At 36.8% G+C, this 27,685-nt stretch overlaps 1 protein-coding gene across 2 annotated transcripts in view; it reads right to left on the bottom strand.

The window, feature by feature from the left end:
- Window positions 1-27,685, bottom strand: part of ATP8B4 (ATPase phospholipid transporting 8B4 (putative)) — a 272,392-nt gene that overhangs the window by 68,602 nt on the left and 176,105 nt on the right. Inside the window, exons 15-16 of one of the 2 annotated variants that reach the window (XR_004030436.1) lie at window positions 9,614-9,779; window positions 6,713-6,901 (exon numbers count right to left, since the gene is read on the bottom strand). Coding sequence is in view for 1 of the 2 variants with exons in the window: in XM_012507151.2 (XP_012362605.1) it covers window positions 9,614-9,779 (166 nt within the window). In the remaining variant the exon portion in view is untranslated. The remainder of the gene's footprint in view (window positions 1-6,712; window positions 6,902-9,613; window positions 9,780-27,685) is intronic. The other variant, XM_012507151.2, reaches the window with a different exon arrangement.

Genomic DNA, 27,685 nt, shown 5'->3' with positions numbered 1-27,685 from the left:
GGGCCTCATCTAGGTCTTGTCTTCTGTTTTAAGAGCCTTGGTTGGCTTGCCTAATTGCCAGAACTCATGTGGGTTTTCTTGTACTCTAGCTCTAACCCCTACACTGGGGAAAAAGAAAGAGAAAAACATATGCAATTTATCTAATTGTTAAACCACGGGGGAAAACTTAATCCTAGGAAAGACTCACTCTTGATTTTCTTGTACAATAATCCAATTTAATAATTTCCCTTATATTTTCTCCCTTCCAACACCAGAGGTATAAAGGCAAAGGATGAATAACCTACATTTGCCTGTATTTTGTATTCTAGACTAGGACATTAGTTCTCTAACTTATGGTCTCAGGATCTTCTTTATAAATCTTCAATGCTGAGTGAGGATTCTAAAAAGTTTTTTTAAGTGAATGTTATCTATCAATATCCATATTAGAAATTAAAAATGAGAAATTTTATTATATCAAGTTTTATAACACTAGTTACTATAATTATTATTATAAATCTAACATATAAACATAAATAACATTACTATAAAAAAACTATATCTTCCAAAAAAAATTAGTTTGGAGATTGGCATTATTTTACATGATTACAGATCTTTGTAACATCTAGTTTAATAAAAGAGGGTTGGATTCCTGTATCTGTTTCTGCATTCATTCTGTTGTGACATCACATGTCATGTGGCTTCTGCAAAACTCCATGGTATACTCATGAGAAAAAGAATGAAAAAGACAAATAATAGTGATATTATAATGAAAATACTTTTGTTCTTGTGCATCCTGTGAAAAACTCACAAAGTTCCCTAAGGTTCCCTGGACCACACATTTAGAATCACTGGTCTGGAAGAATCACAAACTGATTGTGATTTGTGTAAATCCCTTACCATCACTATATCTCAGTTTCTACATGTAAAAAGGAGATGTTTAAACAATCTAACTTCAAAGGTCCTTTACAGCTGTACAATTTTCTGATTCAATAAATACTTTCCATCCCTGATACTTTCCCTTAACCTAGTATTTGCCCCTTTAAATTTGATTTTGTGGAAATCCAATTTCATGGAATCCTGCTTATGTTTACTCATTAAACATTTGCTTTAGCAGCAAGTTTTATATCTCTTTTTTTCTAAGCCTTCTGGTCATTTCTGTTCAAAGTTAATTAAATCTAAATCATTTCAGAAGTTAGTATTTCTTAAGTAAACTAAAAAGGACATAGTTTTAAATGGTCAGGATAACATATGGCCAGAACTTGGACAAAGGTTACAGTTTTTAGGTTATAAAATCTTCTCCCAATGCTTTCCATTTAAATATTAGTGTTCTTCAGAGATTTACTCAGGGTCTTTTTTTATCTTCCCATCCTTCATACTGTCCCTGGGCAACTGCATTCATTTCTATGGCTTCAGGTTCCATCAGCAGTCTGTTTTCAAATGTGTATCTCCTGTCCAATCCATCTCTAGCACTCCATTCTGACCTGCACATCCAACTACCAACTGAAAGTCTCCTGGATATGCCCAGGCACACCAAACTCATACTGGACATATTACCTTCCTCCAATAATTAGCTACTCCTCTTATATCCCCAGTCTTAGTAATCAGCTTCACCATCCACTCAGTCTCCCAAACCAGAAATCTGGGCATCACTCACAGTTCTCCCTTCACCAACCATACATCTAAGGGAAGCCACGGATTTCTCTCTGCCACTTCTCTCTTGCCTAGAAAATCACTTTAACTTAACTGGCTTTACCCATTCCAGTACTGTTTCCTTTCAGACTCTTCCGTATATTCCAGTTACAGTCATCTTCACGCTGCTGCTTAGAATCCTGCAATAGCTTCCCTCTCCCTTCTATGAAGTTTGGACTCCTTGACATGGCATACAGAGCTTATTAAGAGCTGCACTATCCAGTCTGTTTCACCATGTTCTCTTGGATGCAGCCACATAGAACTACCTTTCAACTTTTCACATTCTCCCTTAGCTTGAGGACCCTAGAACATAGGGGGCACTTAAATCAATATTTACTTAATTAAGATGAACCAAAATTGTGCACAATTTACTGAAAGCAGAAGTTATGCCTTTGTGACATAAAGGAAAGAAAAAATGTCACAAATGGTGTCCAGTTAGATGCAACAGCAGCACTGTGAAGGGTGGTAAATAATTCTATTTTGCCATATTGCCGCTGTTCATATATCTACACAGAGAAATGCCTGTCACATGACAGTGTGATTTGTACTTTGATCATCTTGAAAAAGTTTAGAGTTGAGCAACTTTTATCTAAAGATCTCGTAAGAGCCTTCCAAGAAGCGTCTTGTAATTTATTCTTCTTTAATGGTTATCTGCCACTTGCTCCTGTTAATAGCTATCTCTGAATTTTATCTCTGTATTTCTATTTACAGAATTAGTAGAATTGGTCCTTCCAAAACTATATAATGCCATTTATATTTTTTACTAATATAGTAGATTGTGTTCCCTCTGGAAAAAAATCCTTTATAGAAATCAATTTTTATGTAGATACTTCTGACTTAAATCAGGGCTCTTTCTTCAGAATGAAAGTACTACTGGTATTGAAATTATACACTGATGATTTAGTGAATAATGGCTGCCACCCCAAAACAAGGAAGCAGAAGGAGGAGGAGGAGGAGAAAGGGGAGGATCGGCAGCAACAGAAGCAATGCCTGAGCCTTCGCATCAGGGTGTTGTTCCTACAGACCAACCCATGTGACGATCATGAGACCAGGATCGTTTTCTGCCTTGTTATCATGCAAAGACTTTTCTGCCCTGGTAGAGTCCCTCTAAAAATCCTCCCGATTAAAAACCAAACAGAATAAAAATAAATCCAGCAAACCTTCATGCATTCTGTGGTAGAGCACTACCTTTCCTCATATGGGATCCATTAAGGCAAACATCTGATGTTTGTGGTCAGGCTGCAATTTCTCCACAGCCTGTAATGGTGACCAATGCTGAGGAAAAGCCAAACATCTCCCTGTGTAGCAATTTTAGGTTTTTGTCAACACTCTCAGAGCAAAAAGAAACCAACTCTGGGCCAAACCACCATCAATAACACCTCCCCTGAGACTGCAAATAGAAGATAGCTCCTGCTGATACAACATTAAGTCAACACCTAGAACGGCATGTGTGCTCATCAGTGGCACTGGTGATCACTTCCCTGTTGTCAAAAAATAAAAATAAACATTCTCAGATGTTGTTTGGTTTTTACCTGCTGAGAGCCATCTTTCAAGGCTAGTTTCTAGTAATTAGAGACCAAAAACCCTACTGTTACGTATAAACACTTTTTAAGTAGTAATAAATTGATTAAATACAATGAGTAGGATATTCATAATTTACAAAGTATTGGGTTGCGTAGTATTTCATAAACATTTATAGAAAACCTATCAGGTGCCAAGTTCTGTGCTTGGCCTTGGGCAGTTCAGGAAGACTAAGGTATAGCACTTGCCTCAGGTAGCACACAGTTTAATGACTGGGATAGTTGTGAGTGTCATGGGACTAATATCACACTGGTGTTATGAACAAGGCATTCTGGGGAACACAGAAGCATGTGGTTATTTGGAGAATAGAAAAAGAATTGAAAAATGGGTAACATTTGAATTGGACATTACCAGATGAGTAGTAGGGAACATTTCCAAGAAGAGAAGTGGGGGAAAGGAGTATTCAAGATAGGGGAACACCATGTCCAAAGGGTGTAACAGCAACAATGCATCCAGGGATGGTGAGGTCTAGTTGAGCTCAAAGTTTTGGAAAGTAGAAGAAAAGTAGATTGAGATCAGATTGCAAATAATTTTGCACGTCATACTAATGACTTTTTCTTTTTTTTTTTTTTTTTTTTTTTGAGACGGAGTCTCGCTCTGTCGCCCAGGCTGGAGTGCAGTGGCGCAATCTCGGCTCACTGCAAGCTCTGCCTCCCGGGTTCACACCATTCTCCTGCCTTAGCCTCCGGAGTAGCTGGGACTACAGGTGCCCGCCACCATGCCTGACTAATTTTTTGTGTTTTTAGTAGAGACGGGGTTTCACTGTGTTAGCCAGGATAGTCTCGATCTCCTGATCTGCCTGCCTCTGCCTCCCAAAGTGCTGGGATTACAGGCGTGAGCCACCGCGCCCGGCCTATGACTTTTTCTTTTAAGGTTTGGGAAGCCACCTATGCTTTTTAAGTAGGGGGTAGTAAAATCAGGCCTATGTTTTAGAAAGAATATCCTGGTGACATTATAGAGGATTATTTTTAAAGTGAATAATTTTGAAGATATTACAATAATACAAGCAAGCAGTGACAAGAATCTTAACTAAGGCAGGGTACTGGGAATTAGGAAAAAAGGACAAAAAGCTTTTATGATTAAAAAGGGGTTTCTGAGGCCATTTTAATAAATATAATTCTGATGCCTCTGAGGAGAGAATTACAAACAGGGTGACAACAGAATATTCTAGAGATGTTAAGGCCTGAGAGTGGAAGAGAAGGAGATGGATTAGAGAAATGTCTCAAACATCTCTGGGGAAAATAATGGATAGTATTTGAGGATCTATTAGTCTAGAGAAGTGGTCCCCAAACCGTGATTCCCTGGCCAGTGGCATCAGCATCACCCACAAGCTTGTTAGAAATGCAAATTGGTGGGCCCCACCTCAGACTAGCTAAATTAGAAACTAGAGGCTGGGGCCCAGCAATCTGTGTTGTAACAAGCCCTCCTGGTGATGCTGATGGGAGCTAATAAAGTTTGAGAACCATTAGCCAAGGGGCACAAAAGCTATGGAAAAAAGTGAGTGAGCTATAATAGGGCTTAAAAGACCAGATTTTGGAAAACCTGGGTTCACATATCTGATCTGCCTCTTACCCAACTGTGCCACAAGTTGTGTTACAGCTGTGTGACAATCTTTGGCAAGTTACTTAAAATCTTTGCATTTAGTCTCCTCTTGTCTTAAATGGGGCATGCATGTTACATGCATTTGCAACAATTCAATAAAAGAATTCATTATAAAGTTCATGGACAAGCATACAATGAGAGAGGTAACTGTGAATTTTAATACAGATTATAGAAAGAACTATAGTTGTGAGAAAGAAAGTTCCAGATTTGACATAAAACTTTAGGTAACTATAGTACAATCCAGTGACAGGACATAATGGAAGCTGAAAATGTGTGTTTGGACTCTAGCAAGAGACTGAAGCTAAAGAGCTGTATAAGAAGGTCACAGAATATAAGCAATAGCTACCACCATGTATATGGTCAAGATCATCCAAGAAAAACACAGGAGCTAAAAAGAGAAAAGGACATCAATATTGAAGAATGGGATGAAGGAGAATAGTCAGCAAAGGAGCTTGAGAAATAAAACAATGGGACAAGAAGAGAAACAGGAGCCAGAAAGTTTACAGAGACCAATACAGGAGTGTCAAGAAAACAGGGCCAACAGTCTCAAATACTACTAAGTTTAAAAAAATAGATAGATGAACAGATTAATAAGGAAAAGCCATTGGACTGGGAAGTTACAAGGTTAATGGAAACCTCTGAGAAAGCATTTCTTCTTGAATAGAGGAAGAAGAAACTTAACCCTAATGGGATGAAAAGAGTAAGAAAGGCAAGAAGCAAAAACTGACCTGAGAAATTAATCTGTGATGGAAAGCAGAAAAATAAAGTGGCAAAGTCAGTGGACACCAGAATATGAAGACTATCTTTCAGGAAACAGGAGGATAATATAGTTGTGGGCTGAAGGAAGGAGCCAGTAATTGAAAAATTGAAGGCACAAGCAAGAAGTGAGCAAGCAAGGAGGGATAAGGAATGGGACTGGAAAAACCTTCAGCTTTGAAAAGGAAAAAGAGCAATTGTTTTCTGATGCAGAGAGTAAATTATTAAAGATACAGCTTAGGGATGAAGGGGGAGGATGGGGAAAAGACTTAATGGTGTGCATTCCTGAGGGCCTTTATTTTCTTAGAGAAATAGGAGATGAATTTAGCTTTCAAGAGTAAAGAAGATGGTAGCAGTGTTGAGAACCTGAGGAAATAGCCAAGATTTAGAATATCCATGGAAAAAGGCACTAAATATGAATGAGAGGGACATTGACACAGCACTGAGAGTTAGCATTGAGTCAGGAAAGCACAGATTTGTTGTGGTGCTAAATACAATATTAGGTGGTCCTCTCCAGCAATGGAGGTGGACAGAGAAAATAAATGATAATGAGAAGGCTGATGACGATGTTCACAACTATCATGTGCCAAGCAATTTAGAAACTCATCCTGAGCCAGTATTGTATAGTGAACGAGTGAATGGGCTATGCAGTCACACTTCCTAGGTCTGAATCCCAGCTATTCTACTTCAAACTATGCTAACCTGGGCAAGTTACTCAACCTTTCTGTGTCTTGGCTTCATTATCTGTTAATGGGTATAAATATAATAGTTCCTACCTTATTAGGATTGTTGGGACAATTAAATAAATTAATTCATGGAGAGCATTTTTGTGGTTTATTTTTAAAAATTTTTTATATTTTTATTGATACATTGTATATACTCATATAAGGCATTTAGAACAGTGCTGGGCACATAATGAGCACTTGTTAAATGTTAGTTATATATCACTGCAGAATTGAGGCTAGGTTGAGCAACACAAGAGTTTATACATGAAGTTTTAAAACTATCACAACCCTCAGCACGTAGCCAAAAGTGAAACAATCCTTGAAAAGCATAACCACAACAGTATGAAAAGATCAAAAATAGTCTTAGCTACCAACCATACCTATGACAGACATCCTTTTTCTGGTGTTGTTGAAATCCAAAAAGGCAAGTAATTGATAAGTAACTAGTGTTCCCAATTCTTCTATTGTTATGGTCTCTGGGGTCCGGGATTTAAAAATGAACCCTAAATTTCTAGCAGCAGTCACTAGAGCCCCTTCATCAGGTGACTGAACTTGGTAAATCAGCTCTCCTAAAAGGTAAAGAAACAAGTATATCAATACTGACAATAATAGTTAACATTCATAGAGTTCCAATGCCAACTCCAACTCATTATTTAACACCCAACTCAAGCATCAGGTCTAAAAATCTTTCCTGTCCTCAGATCTTTTCTACTCACCAACAGCTCAATCTGGTATCTGTCCTCTGGGACACCATAGGACTCTACGCATATCACTGCTACAGCCCTTGTCATCTTATAGGAAAACATCCATTTCCGAGTCTGCCTCTTCACTGTGCTCAGTTTCTTAGGTTAGAGATCAAACCTTCATATTTTCTGTGACTAGAGATGTGCCATGAATGTTTTATAAACTAAAACATTTTAATATATATTAACTCAAATAATCCTCAGGGCAGTCTTTGAGGTAGAGATTATTAAAATTATTATTTCCATTTTATACTGGTGGAACCTATGACTGAAAGAGGTTATATGAGTTTGATGAGATCACACAGCTAAAGAGTGATGGAGAGATACTCCAAATTCTACTTCAGTCTGCCACTAATGACCATTTTATGAGAATGCATACGAGAAATCCCTTGAAATGTAAGAAATCAAACCAGGATGTTAATACTTGTTACCTGATATTATGTGTAGTTGGAGTGGGGGTAAGAGGGGAGAGGAGATAAAAAGAATAAAATAAGTTATATGTATATATACATATATAGAGAGAGAGTTTATAAAACAGCATATATAAAGTAAGCCCTTATATAAAATTATATTTATATGTAAAAATTAATTTGAAAATTAATTAGTTTAATGTTTAAAAACTATTAATTAGGCAGAGCTAGACCCATATTTCCTGATTTATAGTCATGTCCAAGATACTTGTTAAGTAGACAAGTTGCATACTAATGGCTATACTATGAGTTCTTTTTGTTAAACAGAAACAAATCACCTAAATATCCAGAAATATTCTTGAATATATGTATATATTTATGAGCCAGAGGAAAGGGTGAAATGATACACACCAGATGTTACCACTGGTTACCTCTGCAGGGGTGAGACTGGAGTTCAGGGAAGCTACCATTAGCTTCACCTTTATAAATTTTTGTATTGTATTGTTTCACTTGATACAATAGGCATGAATGAATTTTTGAAATTCACAAAAGGAAAAAACTTGAAGCAATTACTTGATCTACCCATGAAATAACATAAGTTCTACTTCTGGTAACATGGTGGAATGGGTGTCAGGACCAATCTCAACTGCTACAAACAACTATAAAAGCATTTTAATATTCTTAAATACATTCATGAACTTGCAAGAAAGTAAGAACTGTTCAGGTCAGAGACTGAGAAAAAGAACACTTAAGGGATTAAAGAAGCACATTAGCCAGCATTTGCCTTGAGGGCATTTTCTCAACCAGGAGAACTTGATCATTGGTTTCCAATGTCTCTGGGCTTTAATTTAAAAAGCCATAGCCCAGTACCTGTCTAAGGTGAGAGTCCAGTGAAAGATGGCCTCTCAAAACTGGGTCCCCCAAAGACTACTCTCAATATAAGGGTAAATTGGACACCCATGACCCCTTGAACAGGGCTTGGAATAAAACTTGCCTAAATAGAACCCTCCTTATAATTGGAAGGGAAAAAAATATCTGCCAAGAATTTATAACCAATCACTGACTCTCTTGTAAACTTGCATTCTGAATTCACAATATCTAGGTGGCCTGAAAGAAATCAAGTTGAAACTTTAGTTTAAAATGTTCCTACATTAGAACATTGAAGCAAATGTAAATCCTTTCTGGAGGAACCAACTGGACCCAAAAAATTTATATAAATTAAGTTCAAAGTAAAATGGTCAGCTCACAGTGAAAAGTATAAAACAACAACAAGTAAAGCCTAAGAACCAACAGAAACAATGCAGAATAAGATCTGAAAAAAAAAATTAGATATTGGAAGTATTAGAAAGAGCACATGCAATATATTTAACAGATTTCAAGAAATAAAATTGAGATATAAAATTAAACAGATTTGAGAAAGAACCAAAGACCTTGTAGGAAGAATTAGTGGGCTGAGGAAAACATATAAATGGAATAGATTAGGTTCAACTAGGGCAAGAAGCCAGTTCACTATGCCATTATCTACCTGTCTCACAGCTTCAAAATGTTAAGTGGCGCAGCTGGTTTTGTTCTATCCTATGAACCCTGAGTTCCAAACAACCATCTCACAAGTGTGAGGACCTTCTCATAATGGAGCCTAAATAAGACTATTCTAATATCAAGGTCAATGTATCTCTGTTACTGGGAAAATTCATTCTAAGCATATGCCTGAAGGTCATCTGCATCTATTAGATATGCATACTAATAATGAGAGATGTGTGACTCAACCGTATTTCGCTATTTGTCCTGGCTACCCAGAAGCTTACAGTCAAATGTGGTGCTCAACTGTTAGAACTATGTCATCCCTTGACTAGCATATTTGGGTCCTCACTTTTCCATTGTCCTTATTTCTTTTCTTTTTCACTTAAATCTCTCCACATTTTTTCAAAATATATGGGATATAAACTATGTTCTATCTTTAACTTGAAAATCCTTCAAATTTAACATCAGTTTCTGTGTTAAAAAACAAAAACAGAAAACAAGGCTCACTGCTCAAACGCTTAATTTGTAAATCCTTCAAATTTAGTATCAGTTTCAATTTTAAAAAACAAAAACAAGGTTCACCACTCAGACATAACTTTTCACTTACCTGCACTATTCTCTTCTGACATTACAGTGTGGCAGAGAGCAAGTAACCTAAGGAATTCATGAACTTTGGGATCACCCATTTTAATGGATTCCATCAGATTGTGGTCAAAGAACTGAAGTTCTCTATCCGCTTGAGATTTGACTGAGAAATCCACAGGCTCTTTTTCCTGTAGGAAAACAACAACAACAAAAATAACCATAAACCTCATTCCAATAATTATCTTTTAAAATTCAAAAATAGTTCCCCCAAGTATTTTTAGCGTATGATTTTGCAGCCTCAAATGTCTGGCACTAAAATGGCTGTTTCATCATTACTGTTAAAATATAATCTTCTCATTTCAGAACCATGTACCAAAGAAGTGAACTTTCCAAAAGTATATGGGAAAGAAAAATCACAAAAGTATATGGGATGGCTGTACAGATCCTCAAATGCTCAATACAACTTCAAAATACAAAAAAAGCATAGAAAATGCAAAGTTTTTTCAAAACCTACTTGACGGCAAAACCTGATCTGACTTGAACCCATTTGTGCAGCAATATCTGACCTGGAATGTTATGTATTTAATGATGGCTTCTTAAAGCCTACCTAATACTTGTGAATTAATATTTTCTAATATAAAAACATTAATGTGTTTGATTACAGGGTACTTTCTCAGATGTCACTGGAGTTATTGCATAATAAAATGGCAGACAACACCATATTGTCTTTCTACAACCAGAAAATCCTGAATTTCTAAATATATCTGGCTCCAGAGTTTTCAATAAGGGACTGTGAGCCTGTATCTATTTCAGGAGCAAGCCTACAGAAGGTTCCACTCTGAACACTTACATATAAGAGCTTTATCAGCTGCAGAGTCCACATTTCCCCCCAGGGATTATTGCTAAAGTTTTTATTCTTAAAGACTCCATTAACTTTTGCAATTGATTCTAAAGTTACAAGAGCAGATAGGATTATAACTACTTTTTTAAAGAGAAACAATGCTGTGGGCAATTGAAATTATCTATTCTGTGTCACAAAGCTTGTTAATACCTACAGTAAAATTGGAGCCACGTGTAGGTCCTTTGTTCCTTGAAATCAAATTTATTCTAAAATTAATAATACTGAATAAAATAAGAAATATTTATTATTATCTTTATAATAGGCCCGACATCATGCTAACAGTTTTATATGGAATATTACGTATAATCTTCCTAACAATGATGTGTAGTGGATAGTACTATCATCCCCATTTTACAGATGAGAACCTGAGCATTGCCAAGGCCAACCATATACATCCATGAGCCAGGACTCAAACTTAGCCAAAAATCCATGCTTTCAAATACTTTGCCATAACAACTCCTTAATATAATTCTGGATTATTTCCCTGCCCTCTTACTAATATAATAACAGCTGCCATATATCAAGTGTTTACAGTATACTAGTTTCCTTTTTAAGTACTTTTAATGTTTTCAATCAAAGCAATACATGCAAAGAGTTACAAAATCAAATACTACATTAAGATATATCTAGTAAAGCAAGAGACTCTTCACGCCCCCACCTCCATCACCACAGCCCCAGTCCCACTCCCCAGACAAAATTACTCTCAAACTTCAGAAGGTACATCAGATGGTTACCCCAAAAACTGTAAATTATGTACATATATTACCATTTCTGGATTTATAAATATTAGACCTTTTCCAAAATCAGATGAAGATTTAAGTCATTTACTTTACTTCTCCACTTTCTTTTTCCAAAAATATAGGCATACCCAGTTTAATTTCCTTAATGATTATTTCTGCAACTCTAAGTAACATACAGAAGGCTGTTTTGTTTTGTTTCAGTTCATCAATTATAAACACTCCCTAGCTGGTAAGATGAGGTTATTACCCACTCCTCACCTCCTCTTCACTTCTCCCTCCAACCTATCTATTTTTTTTTCTATTTCACTATAGAGGTTTAAAACATTTGTGTTCTTTTCTGTAGCCAAACTTAAATCCTTTTTATTGGTCTAAAGATTGATTCTAAAAGTTGAAAATGAATAAATGATATGTACATAAGTCTGTCTTTGAACTATGGTTCACAGTGGAGGAAAATGTGCACTTTGTTATACGGGCCTTCGTGGTGTCACCCACTCAAGGCTGATTGTCAGGTCTGCTGCTCAGCTGCATCCTGGGACTTCCTTTAATTACTCTCTTGGGCTGGAGTCACTGTTGCCTCACCCCATGCCACCCCCTTTCTTAATTGATTCTCTTGCTTTGTTGTAGCATATCTTAAACATATTTCATAAGAAAAAGATCATGGGAGGCAAAAGTTATGAGGCTTTCTGCTTGAAAATGTCTTTGTCCTGCCTCACACTTGTCTCATGGTCTGACACAATATCGAATTTTAGGTTGAGAGCCATTTGAAGGGATCACTCCACTGTCCTCTGGCATCTTGTGTTGCTGATGGTAAATCTGATGTTAGTCTGACTTTCATCTTTTGGTAAGTGCCCCACTTCTCTCCTTTAAAAGCTTTAAGTTCCTCTCTTTATCCTTTTTGTTTTGTAATTTTAGAGGTATTGAACTTATTTCATTCATTGTTTCTGAGTATTCAGGAGACTCTCAATTGGAAGATTTGGGGGAGTTCTCTTCTGATATTTCTTTATAATTTTCTCCTCTTCGTTATTTTTTGGTTGGTTGTTTGTTTTTCTGTTCTTTCATCTAGAAAACAGTCTTAGTTAAATTTTGGACCTGCCAGGTGACCCTTTATTTTATCTTTATTCTCTGATGTTCTGAGTCTTTCTTTTCATTCTACTTTCTGGGAGAGTCTCTTGACTTAATCTTCCAGCCCTTCTATTGAATGTTTTGGTTTGCCAAGATTTTTTTTAATTTCCAGGAACCCTTTTCTTTTTTTCCTGACTGTGTTCTCTCCAGAGCATCTTGTTCTTGTTTCATGGATGTTATAACTTCCCAAATATCTGTGCTGATGTTCGAGTTTTCCAATTTATAGTTTATAACTGTTGGTGGGTTCTGTTCTATTTTCTTAATTATCTTAGGTCATATTTTTTACTGCATTTTGGTTTTTATCTCTCACATTTATCACAGAAATTTTCCTAATGTACAGTGACTTGTTACTGCTCAGGCATCTTTAACACCTAGACTGATTGAACTCTGCAAAGGCAGGACTTATTGGCTATCACGTTTCACTTTAGGGTGAATGAGAGAGAAGGTGGTCCTTGTGATTTCAAGACCCTAAGATCAAGGATGTAGCAGACTTTTCACTAGGGCACAAAAACCTTCATTAGCTGCCCCAATTCTACCCAGAAAATATGTGCTATGTTTATACTGAAGACCTCTTTTTGCGGGGAGGAATTCAATAGACCTTCACATATTCAATTAAGCCTCACAGGGCCAGGACTAGGTAAGACAAGAGACAGGTATAGTTCACAATATTTAAGGAGGCAAACTCCATGTTTTCCTTTGGGCATTCAGAAAACATGTATTGAGTGCCCAGTATGTACCAAGCACTTTTCTAGGTGATAGGGATTCAGAAATGAACAAAACAAACAAAAATCTCTAGCCTCATGGATCTTAGACTATCTATGGTTTGACATTTTTCAGCCAACTATTAAGATATTTGAAACACAAAATATGAGTACTTTAACTCTTATGAAAATACAAAAATACTAAAAAGAATATTTATTTTAATAGTAATTCCAGTACTGAACACACATATTGTCCAGAATTTCAGGACATATCAGCCATTCATTGATTAATACATAATACAGTATGCTTTGAAATAGGCAGTGAACATTTATTCATCAAATATTTATCATGCACCTACTGTGGGCCAGGCAATATTTTGAGTGCTGGGGATAGAATGGTAAACCAAATGCTATTCCTGCCCTCAATGAAATCCAGTCTATTTTGGGACACTGAAAAACAGGCCATATATGGTAAGTGCCATGATAAGGCAAGCACGTTGGACCAGGGGGAAGGAAGAGAGGTGTCAGGAAATATTCCCAAACAAGTAACATCTAAGCCAAAGCTGAAGAGATGAGCAGGAGTTACCCAGATAGAAAGGTAGGCAAAGATTGTTTCAAACCAAGGGTATAATTTGCAAAGGCCTATGTGAGAAAGTGAGTGTGGCAATTAAGTACATAGTTTACAGGCCGTATAGAACTACCACACAATAGAAACTATAAAGCAACCAGCTAACAGTTTCATGACAGGGTCAAAACTGCCCATATCAATATTAACTTTGAATGCAAATGGTCTACATGCCCCACTTAAAAGGCACACAGAGGCAAACTGAATAAAACAAGAGACCCATCTCACATATAGCAACACACATAGGCTCAAAGTAAAAAGTTGGAGAAAGTTCTGTCACACAAATGGAAAATAGAAAAGACCAAGGATCACTATTCTTCTAACAGATGAAACACACTGTAAACCAATAACAGTAAAAAAAACAAAGAAGGGCATTACCTAATGATAAGGGATGTAGCTCAACCAGAAGACTTACCTATCCAAAATATATATGCAGTCAATATTGGAGCACCCATATTCATAAAACAAGTACTTCTAGACCTACAAAGAGACTTAGAGAGCCACACAATAATAGAGAGAGACTCCAACACCCCACTGACAGCATTAGACAGATCATCAATGCAGAAAACTAGCAAAGAAATTCTGGACTTGAATTTAATACTTGACCAATTGGACCTAATAGACATCTACATAATACTCTACCCATCAACCACAGAATATACATACTTCTCTTCTGCACGTGGCACATACTCCAAGATCAACCACATACTCAGCCATAAAACAAATCTCAACAAACTCAAAAAAATCAAAATTATATGAATCATATTCTCAGACCAAAGTAGGACAAAAACAAAAATCAATACCAAGAAGATCTCAGAAAACCACACAATTACATGTAAATTAAACACTCCTGAATGACTTTTGGGTAAAGTATGAAATTAAGGCAGAAGTCAAAAAATTATTTGAAATAAATGAAAATAGAGATACAACATATCAAAATCTCTGGGATGAGGCGAAAGCAGTAATAAGGGGAAAGTTTATAGTGCTAAACAATTGCCTTAAAAAGTTAGAAAGATCTCAATTAATGACCTAACACATACCTACAAAAAAAAAAAAAAGAAAAAATTAACCCCAAAGCTAGCAGAACAAACTAACACCAAAGCTAACAAATGTCACAGCAGAACTGAATGCAATTGAGACCCAAAATTCTATACAATCGATAAAACCAAAAGTTGGTTTTTTTGAAAGAATAAACAAGATTGATAGACCACTAGCAAGATTAACGAAGAAAAAAAAGAGAAAAGATCCAAAAAACATAATAAAAAACACAAATTTGACATTATAACCAATCTCACAGAAATACGAAAGATCCTCAGAGGCTATTATGAATACCTCTAAGCACACAGACTAGAAATCCTAGAGGAAGTCACAAAATCAAACACTATATGTTCTCGCTTATAAGTGGGAGCTAAACATTGGGTACGCACAGTCATAAAGGTGCAACAATAGACACCAGGGACTGCTACAGCAGGGAGGTAGGGAGTGGGGTAAAGGTTGAAGAACTACCTAATTCAGTACTATCTTCACTCCTTGGGTGATGGAATCAATCATACCTCAAATCTCCGCATCATGCAATATACCCATGTAACAAACCTGCACAAGTATCCCTTGAATCTAAATTGAAGTTGAAATTATAAAAAAAATTTTAATCAACAAACAAAATAGAAAAAGAAAAATGAGTGTGGTTTATTTGGAAAGACTCTAAGGAGTACCATATGGCTGAAGTATCTGGTTCATGTGGCCAAAAATGAATCTGGAAAGAGAATAAGGGGCTAGGTCCTCAATGACTTAGTCTACAAAAGGCCAAACTCTTCTAGACAATTACTAAGGCTTCTTTCCTCACTTCTGGATGATTTGCCTATTGCACTCTAAAAGTATCTGAAATCACAAAAGGAGGAATTTTCAGGCAGAGCACCAATTGGTCAATGACATTTAGATTTTTGACTTGTTCATCATAGCACTAAAACAGAGTCCCTCCTTGTCTTGCTAGAATTCACCCTCGAGAGACATAGAGAGAAAGATAGAGAGAGCAAGACAGAGAATGAGAAAGAAAAAGCAAACTCTATTTTTAGGGAAATTAATAGAACCCAAGCCACACCTTTTTGAATTAGGTGTGATTGCAACCAAACTGGGAAAAGAAAGAATTACGGTGGGGGATAGGGAGTAGACATTTATAGGGGAGGGGTAATAAAGGGAGAAGAGACGAGATAATACAAAGAGAGCACTCACAGTGGTTAAAATCTCACAGGAAAAAAAGCCCACTGACACACAATGCTTACAGGGAAGGAATATAACCTTTATTTACTATAATAGTAAATAGTAAAGTCAACTGTCAAGAGGAGGTTCCTGGACTTGGTTTGATCCCAGAGACAAAGAAGGCAAAACTAAACAAGGAATTAATTCCAGAAACAATAAAAATTTCCAGGAAACATGCTGACTCTGGGTTAGCAGAGATAAAAAGTTTGGCCTGTTGCCATAGGCTGGTGCAAGGTAACAGCTAATCACATTTAATACAAAATCCTGAACCAGAACAAAGAAATCACCCTTACCCTTCTTCCTAAATGAACCTTCTGCAATTAACTGATCAAAGAAAAATTCAGTTCCTACAATAATGAATAATTTTAAAGAAACCTTTACTGAAAAGGGAAGGCTCGTACACTGCTGGTAGGAATATAGATTAGTATACCCTCTATGGAAAACAATATGGATATTTCTTCAAGAACTGAAAGTAGATCTACCATTGAATCCAACAAACCCACTACTAGGTGTCTACCCAAAGGAAAATAAGTCATCATATAAAAAGACACCTGCACACATATTTTTATCAAAGCACAATACACAATTGCAAAGATACAAAACCAATCTAAAACAGCCATCAACTGATGAGTAAATGAAGAAAATGTGGTATATATACACCATGGAATACTACTCAGCCATAAAAAAAGAATAAAATGTTTTTTGCAGCAACTTGGATGAGGTTGGAGCCTATTACTCCAAGTGAAATAACTAAGAAATGGAAAACCAAATACCATATGTCCTCATTTTTAAGTGGAAGCTAAGCTATGGGTATGCAAAGGTGTATAGAGTGGTGTAACAGACATTGCAGATTCAGAAGTGAGGAGGGTGGGAAGAGGGTAAGGGATAAAAATCTACATATGTGATACAATGCACACCACTCAGGTGATGAGTGCACTGTAATCTCAGACTTCACCACTGCAATTCATCCATGTAACCAAAAACCACTTGTACCCCAAATGCTATCAAAATAAAACTGTATTAAAAATAAAATAAAATGAAACATCTATAAGAATCATACAATGATACTACAAGAAAAAAGTAATGTACAGAAAAAAATAATAAAAGATGAAGTATGTTCACTAGTAATAAAGCAGAAGAAAACTGTGACCAAACATTTTCTCATTAATTTAAAAAAGGAAAATTGGATGAAGCCAACAATCCTATAAAGCAATAACACAAGACAGAAACTCGGGGAGGAGGTATTTAGAAAATCAGCAGAGAATAAAATAACATGGCAATGTTCAAAAAAGAAGAAAAAAATAGGGCTACCGCAGAAACTAAAGTGAAATTGGAGAGAGCACTGGGGTAAAAAAGAAACTACAGAAAACACAGTAGTCCCATATTTCCCCACATCCTAGTGATTTAAATAGAAGTAAGAAAAGTCATCAAAAAAAATTAAAAAATCTTAAGGATTAGAGAGAATATTTATAAATTAAATTGTCATTTGCCCTCTTCTAAACAATAGCTATAAACAAGGGGAATATGACATTTGAACATAGAGTTCTAGAAAAAAATAAAACAGAGCAAATATTTTACAATACTGTTCAAAAAAACTTTTGTGAAAAAAGAATCAAATCTACATATTGGAAGAGCACATTATGGGAAAATTGATTCAAAATGGTCAATATTGAGGCTGAGCATGGTGGCTCACGCCTGTAATCCCAGCACTTTGGGAGGCAGAGGCAGGCAAATCCCTTGAGGTCAGGAGTTGGAGACTAGCCCGGGCCAACATGGCGAAACCCCATCTCTACTAAAAATACAAAAATTATCCAGGCTTGGTGGTGCACGCGTGTAATCCCAGCTACGTGGGAAGCTGAGGCAGCAGAATCACTTGAACCCAAGAGGTGGAGGTTGCAGTGAACAAAGATGGGGCCACTACACTCCAGCCTGGAGCAACGAAGCAAAACTCCATCTCAAAAACAAAAATAAAATGGTCAATATTGAGATATATGCTAATACAGTTGTTGCTTTTGTTTATCAAGGATAAAGAAATGTTTGAACAGAAAGGCAAAAAGATCAACTCAAGTGACATTAGCAAGATGGTAGAATAGGAAGTCCCCACCCTGTTTCTCCACAAAAACGCCAATTTAATGATGATATGTGAAACAAAACACCTTTATAAGAATTATATAATCCATTTAAGAGGTTGCAGTATCCCAGGTGGGTGCAAATCCAAAAACAGCAACATTAAAACAGACAAGGAGGGCAATTTTACTTTACCACATCAGTTCCTCCCCCAGGCCAGCACAGCTCAGCACCTGGAAGAGAATATCCTGGTTTGCAACAATTCCCTTGGAAGAAAAAGAGGGTGGAATGCGAGTCCAATGTTTCAACTTTTTGAAGAGCTACCAGAGGGATTCGTTTCTGTGTCATCCATCCAAAGTGCTGATAGAGCTAGCAGAGACTGGGTATCTGAGAGATAGTGAGAACAATGAAGATCAGGGGACAAAAGGGTGGCCTGTTGCAGTTAACATGGCTTGGCACAGTAAGAAGAAGACGCAAAACTTGAGACTTTTCCCTCAGGAATGAAGAAGAGGAGTGGAATATTTGTCTAATGTTCCAGCTTTGTGGAGGGCTGCCCAAGAAACTGGTATCTTTCTCACCTGACTCAAGGTGCTAATAGGGAGCAAGGATACTTAGGATGGTGGTGGCTGCTGAGAAAAAGCAAATGATGTAGCTTGCTACTGTAGAACCAGAGAACTTGCAATGCTACAGCCAGGGAAAGAAAGAGATTATAAATTCCTGAAAAAGAAAAAGGCAAGACTTTCTAACTAAGAAATTACATGTGCAGGCCCAGAAAAGATTAACCTCTCCCATCCCTCCAAAAAAGGCTACAGAGGCTCTCTCATCTGATTGATTGATGCAGGTCTTCTACTGTCCAAAGCTAGTCCACAAAAGTGGAAGAGGTCTGTTCTTTCAGTACATATATCTTAACACAAACTCACAAGACACATAAAGAAAACAGGGAAACATAGCCCAAAGAAATGAACAAAATAAGGCCGGGCATGGTGGCTCATACCTGCAATCCCAGCACTTTGGGAGGCCACGGCGGATGGATGACGAGGTCAGGAGATCAAGACCATCCTGGCTAACATGGTGAAACCCAGTCTCTACTAAAAAATACAAAAAATTAGCCAGACAAGGTGGCGGGTGCCTGTAGTCCCAGCTACTCAGGAGGCTGAGGCAGGAGACTGGCATGAACCTGGGAGGCAGAGCTTGCAGTGGGCCGAGATCACGCCACTGCACTCCAGCCTGGGCGACAGAGCAAGACTCCATCTCAAAAAAAAATAAAAATAAAAATAAAAATAAATGAACAAAATAAAATTCCAGAAATTAGACTAAAGAAACAGAGGTATATGAATTACCTGGCAAATAATTCAAAATAGCTGTTGTAAAGATGCTCTACAAGCTCAAGAAAATGATGCATAAGCAAAATTAACAAAATTTTGTTTTTATCTTTACAAATATCAACAAAAAGACTTTAAAAAAATTTTTAAAAACAAATTTTGGAGCTGAAGAATACAATAAATGAATTGAAAAATTCACTACAAGGGTTCAACAGCAGACTTGATCAAGCAGGAAAAAAAATTCACTAAACAAACACAAGTCATTTGTAATTATCCAGTTAAGGGGAAAAAAGAGAAAAAGAATGAAAAAGGTGAAAAAATCTTAATGGACTCATAGGCCACCATTAAACAGAACAGCTTATGCATTATGAGAGTTTGAGGACAAGAGAGATGGAAAGGACCAGAAAGCTTATTTAAATAAATAATGCCTGAAAACTACCCAAATATAGAGAAGGAAATGGAGATCCATTTTCAAGAAGCCCAAAGATCACCAAATTAAATGAAACAAAAAAAAAAAACCACACTAAAATATAATCAAATTGTCAAAAGTCAAAGAGAATTTTAAAAACAGGAAGAGAAAAGCAACTCATCACGTACAAGGGAACCTCCACAAGATCACCAGTAGATTTTCCAGCAGAAACCTTGCAGTCCAGGAGGGAGTGGGACAATATTTTCAAAAGGCTGAAAAAAAAATCTGCCAACAAAGAATAACAGACCCAGCTAAACTCTCCTTCAAAAACGAAAGAGAGATAAAGACTTTCTCAGAGAGAAACTCTTAGGGAGTTAATCACCACTAGACCTGCCTTACCAGAAATGCCAAAGGGAGTCTTTCAGATTGAAATGAAAGGATGCAAAACAGCAACATGATAGCATGAAAAAATATGAAAGTCATTGGTAAAGGCAAATATATGGATGAATACAGAATACTGTATTACTGTAATGGTGGTAGTTAAATCACTTTTCATTCAAATATAAAAGCTGACAGACAAAACTATTTAAAATAACTATAACCACAATAGCTTAAAGGTACATAATATGAACAGATGCAAATCATGACATTTGAAAGTATAGCATTTTTGCATGTGATTAAACTTAAGTTGTTATCAACTTAAACTATCATAACTATAAGATATCTTATGTAATCTCCAAGGCAACCAGAAAAAAGTATCTATAGAACTTACATAAAAGAAAAACAGAAAGGAATCAAAGCATCTTAATACGAAAGACTGACAAAACACAAAGGAAGACAGCAAGAGACAAAAAGACAAAAGACCTACTATATAACAGAAAACGAGTAACAAAATGGTAATAGTAAATCCTTTCCTGTAATAATTACTTTAAACGTGAATGGATTAAGTTCACCAATCAAAAGATATAAAGTATTAAATGGATTTTTAAAAAATCATCACCCAACTATATGCTGCCTGCAAGAAACTCACTTGAGATTTAACGACACACATAGTCTAAAAGTGAAGGGATGGAAAAAAATATTCTATGAAAATGGCAAACAAAAGAGAGAAGAGGTGGTCATATTTAAAAGAGACACAGCCGACTTTAAGTCAAAAACCATTACAAGAGACAGATATGGACATTTCATAAAAGGGTCAATCCACCAGGATGATATAGCAATTATAAGTCCACATGCCCCCAACATCAGATCATCAAAATATATGAAGCAACCATTGGTAGAACTGAAGAGAGACTTAGACAGCATTACAATAATAGTAAGAGGTGTCAATATTTCACTTTCAACACTAGATAGGAAATCCAGACAGATCAATAAGGAAACAGAGGACTTGAACAACCCTATAAACCAAATGGACCCAACACATATACAACAAAACATTCTGCCCAACAACAGCAGAATGCACATTCTGTGTCAAGGTAGCACAGACTTTTGCCAAGAATGGATCACATGTTAGAGCACAAAAGAAATCTCAACAAATTTAAGATTAAGATTATGTCAAATATATTTTCTGACCACAATGTGATGAAACTAGAAATCAATAGCAAAAGTGGAATCCTCACCAAAATGTGGAAATTAAACAGTATTCTTGAATAGCCATTGGCTCAAAAAAGAAATTTGAAAATATTGTGAGACAAATGAAAGTGAAATACAACATACCAAACCTCATGGCATACAGCAAAAGCAGTACTAAGGAGGAAGTTCATAGCAATAAATGCATATAATTAAAAGGAGAAAGATCTCAGACAATTTAATTTTATACCTCAAAGAGCTAGAGTCATGTAACAAATTTATACATGTACCCCCTGAATCAAAAATAAAAGTTGAGATTATTTTTAAAAATAACTAGAGAAAGAGGTACAAACCAAGCCCAAAGTAACCAGAAAGAAAGGAATCATATAGATTAGAGTAGAAATAAATACAATAGGAAAAACAACAACAGTAAGAGTTGGTTTTCTGAAAAGAAACATAATGGACAAACCCTTAGCTAGACTAAGAAAAAAAGAGAAAAAGCTAAAATAAATAAAACCATGAGGGAAAGAAAAAACATGATGACAGAAATTGAGAATCTTAAGAGACTTACGAAAAGTTATAGACCAACAAAGTGGAAACACTAGAAAAACAGACAAACTCCTAGAAACATAAAACCTACCAAAACTAAATCATGAAAAATAGAAAGTCTAAGCATACCCATAGCCAGTATAGAGAGTGAATCAGTAATCTGAAACCTCCTGACAAAGAAAAGCCCAAGACCAGATGGTTTCACTGGTGAATTCTACCAAACATGCAGAGTATAATTAATGCCAATCCTACTCAAACTCTTCCAAAAAAATTGATCAAGAGGGAACACCTCCATACTCATTTTGAAGACCAGTATTATTCTGACAACAAAGCCAGACAAAGACAACACAAGAAAAGTATACTACAAGCTGATTACCCCAATTAACATGCAAAAATCCCCAACAAAAGACTAGTAAATTGAATCACATTAAAAGGATTCTATGCCACAACAAAGTGGGATTTATTCCTGGGATTGAAGGATGATTCAACATACGAAAATCAATATGAAACACCACATTAACAGAACAAAGAATAAAATCACATGATCATCTCAAAATATGCAGAAAAAGCATTTGACAAAATTAAACATCCATTCATGATTTAAAAAGAAACTCTCAACAAAAAAGGAACAGCAGAAAAATACCTTATCATAATAAAGTCCATATACGAAAAACCCACAGATAACATCATACTCAATGGCAAAAAACTGAAAGCTTTTTCTGTAAAATCAAGAACATGGCAGGGATGCCCATTCTCATCACTTCTACTAGGCATAATACTAGTAGTCCTAGCCAGCGCAGTTAGACAAGAAAAAGAAAAGCACTCCAATTGGAAAGGAAGAAGTAAAAATGTCCCTATTTGAAGACGACACTATCTTACATATCCTAGGTGCACCATTTTTAAAAAATATTAAAACTAATAAATGAATTCTGTAAAGTTACAAGATAAAAAATTTTAAAAAGTAAAGTTGCAGCATACAAAAGTCAGTTGCATTTCTATATAGTAACAACAAGCAACCCCTAAAAATGAAGAAAATGATCTCATCTAAAAACATCAAAAAGAACACAACACTAAGGAATAACATTAATGAAGGAGATGAAAGACTTGTAGTAAATTATTATGATTATATGTTGCCTTTGCATTCATTTTGAATATAAGTTCAACTTTCTCAGTCCAGAAGCAGGGCTCAGTTATCCTTAACACACTTCCCAGTTCTATACCACACACAAATGGACTAAGCCAGTAGCCACAGATTAGAACTTAGAGGCATCTTCTCTTGCCTAGTAGACTGGGTTCCCCACTTTCCTGTTGCTTCCTTTAAACAGATAATTCAAGCATTTGCCTGTGAGCTTAAAGTGACCCAGTAACCCAAACTCTATTTCCTTACATATCCTGCTAATTAATCCTTTTTTTTTTTAATCTCTCTGCCTGACTCTTCCTTCCTGTTTCTTGCAACCCAGGGATGAAGGACTGCCCTCCTAACCTATTACACCCTCCTTGCCCAGGATCTCTAAGTAAAAATATTTGAACTTATTTCTTATCGTGGTGGTGTATTGAGTTTACATCTTCCATCTGAAGCAGGGGCTGCCCCAGACTGGGTTGTTCCTGGAACACTGGGAAGAATACAAGGCCTAGCTCCCAGCACTGAGACAACGGTCAGCCAGGCATAAACTGAACACTGGTCAGACAAGAGCCACAGGAGTGTCTGCCAATATAAACAAGTTTCCCATGTGAGGGACTCCTTGGCAAATGAGCAGACAACTAGGCATTAGGTCACCCACCAGGCAAAAGAAATATCCCCTGAAAGCCACACTGTAAACATCCATGTCCAGCTCTCCTTCATTTCTATCAGGGAAGGATTGTTGCTAGCTGCTCTGGCGCTGGAGCCCCAATTTGAGCTGGGGGCTCTCAAAACCCTTGCACACTGAAAATTAGAAAACATTGATGAGGCCGGGTGCAGTGGCTCATGCTTGTAATCCCAGCATGTTGAGAAGCCAAGATAGGCGGATCACGAAGTCAGGAGATTGAGACCATCCTGGCCAACATGGTGAAACCCTGTCTCTACTAAAATACGAAACATTAGCCGGGCGTAGTGACACGTGCCTGTAGTCCCAGCTACTTGGGAGGCTGAGGCAGAGGAATCGCTTGAACCTGGGAGGCAGAGGTTGCAAGTGAGCTGAGATCTCACCACTGCACTCCAGCCTGGCGACTGGCGACAGAGTGAGACTCCATCTCAAAAAAAAAAAAAAAAGAAAACATTGATGAAAGCAATTAAAGACACAAATAAATGAATATGTATCCAATGGTCATGGAGTAGAAGACTTAATATTGTTAAAATCTCCGTATTGCCCAAAGTGAACCATAGAAATCCCCATCAAAATTCCAATGGCATTTTTTTACAGAAGTGTGAAACAAATTCTAAAATTCATATGGAACCACAAATGACCCCAGATAGCCAAAACTATCTTGAGGAAGAAGGACCAAGCTGGGGTCCTCACACTTCCTGATTTCAAACATGTTACAAGCTACAGTCATCAAAGCAGTGGGGTACTAGTATAAAGATAGACACAGACCAGTGGAATAGAATAGAGAACACAGAAATAAACCCACACATAAACAGTTGAATGAATTTCAACAAGGGTTCCAAGACTATACAACAGGGAAAGGATAGTCTTTTCAACAAACAGAGTAAGGAAAACTAAATATGCACAGGCAAAAGAAAAACATGGACCATTATCTTACATCTAACACAAAAATCAAATTAAAATACATTGCAAATTTAAACATAATCCCTGAAACTATAAAACTCCTAGAAGAAAACATGGAAGAAAAGCTTCATAACGTTGGTCTTGACAATGACTTCTTGCATAGACATGACAACAAAAGCACAGACAGTGAAAGCAAAAACAAATAAGTAGAACAAATGTCAAAGTCTCTGCTCAGGACCGGGCACGATGGCTTGTGCCTGTAATCCCAGCACTTTGGGAGGTCGAGGCGGGCAGATCAGGAGGTCCGGAGTTCGAGACCAGCCTGTCCAGCATGGTGAAACGCCGTCTCTACTAAAAATACAAAAAAAAAAAAAATTAGCCAGGCATGGTGGCACACGCCTGTAGTCCCAGCTACTTGGGAGGCTGAGGCAGGAGAATTGTTTGAACCTGGCAGGTGGAGGTTGCAGTGAGCCAAGATTGTGCCACTGCACTCCAGCCTGGGTGACAGAGTGAGACTCTGTCTCAAAAAAAAAAAAAAAAAAAGTCTCTGCTCACAAACGAAATAATCAACAGAGTGAAAAGGCAACTTATGGAATGGGAGGAAATATGTGCAGATCACATATCTGATAAAGGGTTACTAGCCTATTGAGCTTTTTTTCATATGTTCCTTGGCCACATAAACGTCTTCTTTTGAGAAGTGTCTGTTCATATACTTTGCCGACTTTTTGATGGAGTTGTCTTTTTCTTGTAAATATGTTTACGTTGCTTGTAAATTCTGGATATTAGACCTTGTCAGATGGGTAGATTGCAAAAATTTTCTCCCATTCTGTAGGTAGCCTGTTCACTCTGACAATAGTTTCTTTTGCTGTGCAGAAGCTCTTTAGTTTAATTACATCCCATTAGTCAATTTTGGCTTTTGTTGCAATTCCTTTTGGCATTTTTGTAATGAAGTCTTTGCCCATGTCTATGTCTTGAATGGTATTGCCTAGGTTTTCTTCTGCTGAATAGAAGATCCTTTCCCTATTGCTTGTTTTTGTCAGGTTCGTCGAAGATCAGATGGTTGTAAATGTGTGGTCTTATTTGTGAGGTCTCTGTTCTGCCCCATTGGTCTATATGTTTGTTTTGGTACTGGTATTGTGCTGTTTTGGTTGCTGTAGCCTGGTAGTATAGTTTGAAGTCAGGTAGCATGATGCCTCCAGCTTTGTTATTTTTGCTTAGGATTGTCTTGGCTATACAGGGTCTTCTTCGATTCCATATGAAATTTAACATAGCTTTTTCTAATCTGTGAAGAATGACAATGGTAGTTTGATGGGAATAGCATTGAATCTATAAATTACTTTGGGCAGTATGGCCATTTTCATGATATTGATTCTTCCTATCCATGAGCATGGAATGTTTTCCCATTTGTTTGTGTCCTCTCTTATGTCCTTGAGTAGTGGTTTGTAGTTCTCCTTGAAGAGGTCCTTCACATCCTTTGTTCACTGTATTCCTTGGTATTTTATTCTCTTTGTAGTGATTGTGAATGGGAGTTCATTCATGATTTGGCTCTCTGCTTGCCTATTGTTGGTGTAAAGGAATGTTTGTGATTTCTGCACATTGATTTTGTATCCTGAGACTTTGCTGAAGTTGCTTATCAGTTCAAGAAGTTTTTGTGCTGAGATGATGGGGTTTTCTAAATATAAAATCATATCGTATGCAAACAAAGACAATTTGACTTCCTCTCTTCCTATTTGAATATCCTTTATTTCCTTCTCTTGCCTGACTACCCTGGCCAGAACTTTCAATATTATGTTGAATGGGAATGGTGAGAGAGGACATCCTTATCTTGCACTGGTTTTCAAAGGGAATGCTTCCATTCAATATGATATTGGTTGTGGGTTTGTCATAAATAGCTCTTATTATTTTGAGATACGTCCCATCAATACCTAGTTTATTGAGAGTTTTTAACATTAAGGGATGTTAAAGTTTATCAAAGGCCTTTTCTGCCTCTATTGAGAAAATCATGTGATTTTCATCTTTGGTTCTGTTTATGCGATGGATTATGTTTAATGATTTGCATATGTTGAACCAGCCTTGCATCCCAGGCATGAAGCTGACTTGATCGTGGTGGATAAGTTTTTTGATGTGCTGGTGGATTCTGTTTGCCAGTATTTTATTGAGGATTTTTGCATCGATGTTCATCAGGGATACTGGCCTGAAGTTTTCTTTTTTTGTTGTGTCTCTTCCTGGTTTTGGTATCAGGATGATGCTGGCCTCATAAAATGAGTACGGAGGAGTCCCTCCTTTTCAATTGTTTGGAATAGTTTCAGAAGGAATGGTACCAGCTCCTCTTTGTATTTCTGGTACAATTCAGCTGTGAATCTGTCTGGTCCTGGGCTTTTTTTGGTTGGTAGGCTATTAATTACTGCCTCAATTTCAGAGCTTGTTATTGGTCTATTCAGGGATTCAACTTCTTCCTGGTTTAGTCTTGATAAGGTGTATGCATCCAGGAATTTATCCATTTCTTCTAGATTTTCTAGGTTACTAGTGTAGAGTTGTTTATAGTATTCTCTGATGGTAGTTTGTGTTTCTGCGAGCTCAGTGGTGATATCCCCTTTATCATTTTTTATTGTGTCTATTTGATTCTTCTCTCTCTTATTCTTCTTTTTTAGTCTAGCTAGCCATCTATGTATTAATTAAAAAAAAAACAGCTCCTGGATTCGTTGATTTTTTGGAGGGTTTTTTCTGTCTCTATCTTCTTCAATTCTTCCATGCTGTGAGTTATTTCTTGTCTTCTGCTAGCTTTTGGATTAGTTTGCTCTTGCCTCTCTAGTTCTTTTAATTGTAATGTTAGGGTGTCGATTTGAGAACTTTCTAGCTTTCTGATGTGGGCATTTAGTGCTATAAATTTCCCTCTTAATGCTGCTTTAGCTGTGTCCCAGAGATTCTGGTACACTGTCTCTTTGTTCTCATTGGTTTCAAAGAACTTCTTGATTTCTGCCTTAATTTCATTACCCAGGAGTCATTCAGAAGCAGGTTGTTTAATTTGCATGAAACTGTGTCATTTTGAGTGAGTTTCTTAATCCTGAGTTCTAATTTAATTACACTGTGGTCTGAGAGACAGTTTTTTTGTGATTTCAGTTCTT

Source organism: Nomascus leucogenys, chromosome 6 (assembly GCF_006542625.1).
Source record: "Nomascus leucogenys isolate Asia chromosome 6, Asia_NLE_v1, whole genome shotgun sequence".
Lineage (NCBI taxonomy): Eukaryota > Metazoa > Chordata > Mammalia > Primates > Hylobatidae > Nomascus > Nomascus leucogenys.
The sequence above is the reverse complement of the archived record's forward strand: the minus strand, read 5'-3'. Positions and strand labels throughout refer to the sequence as shown.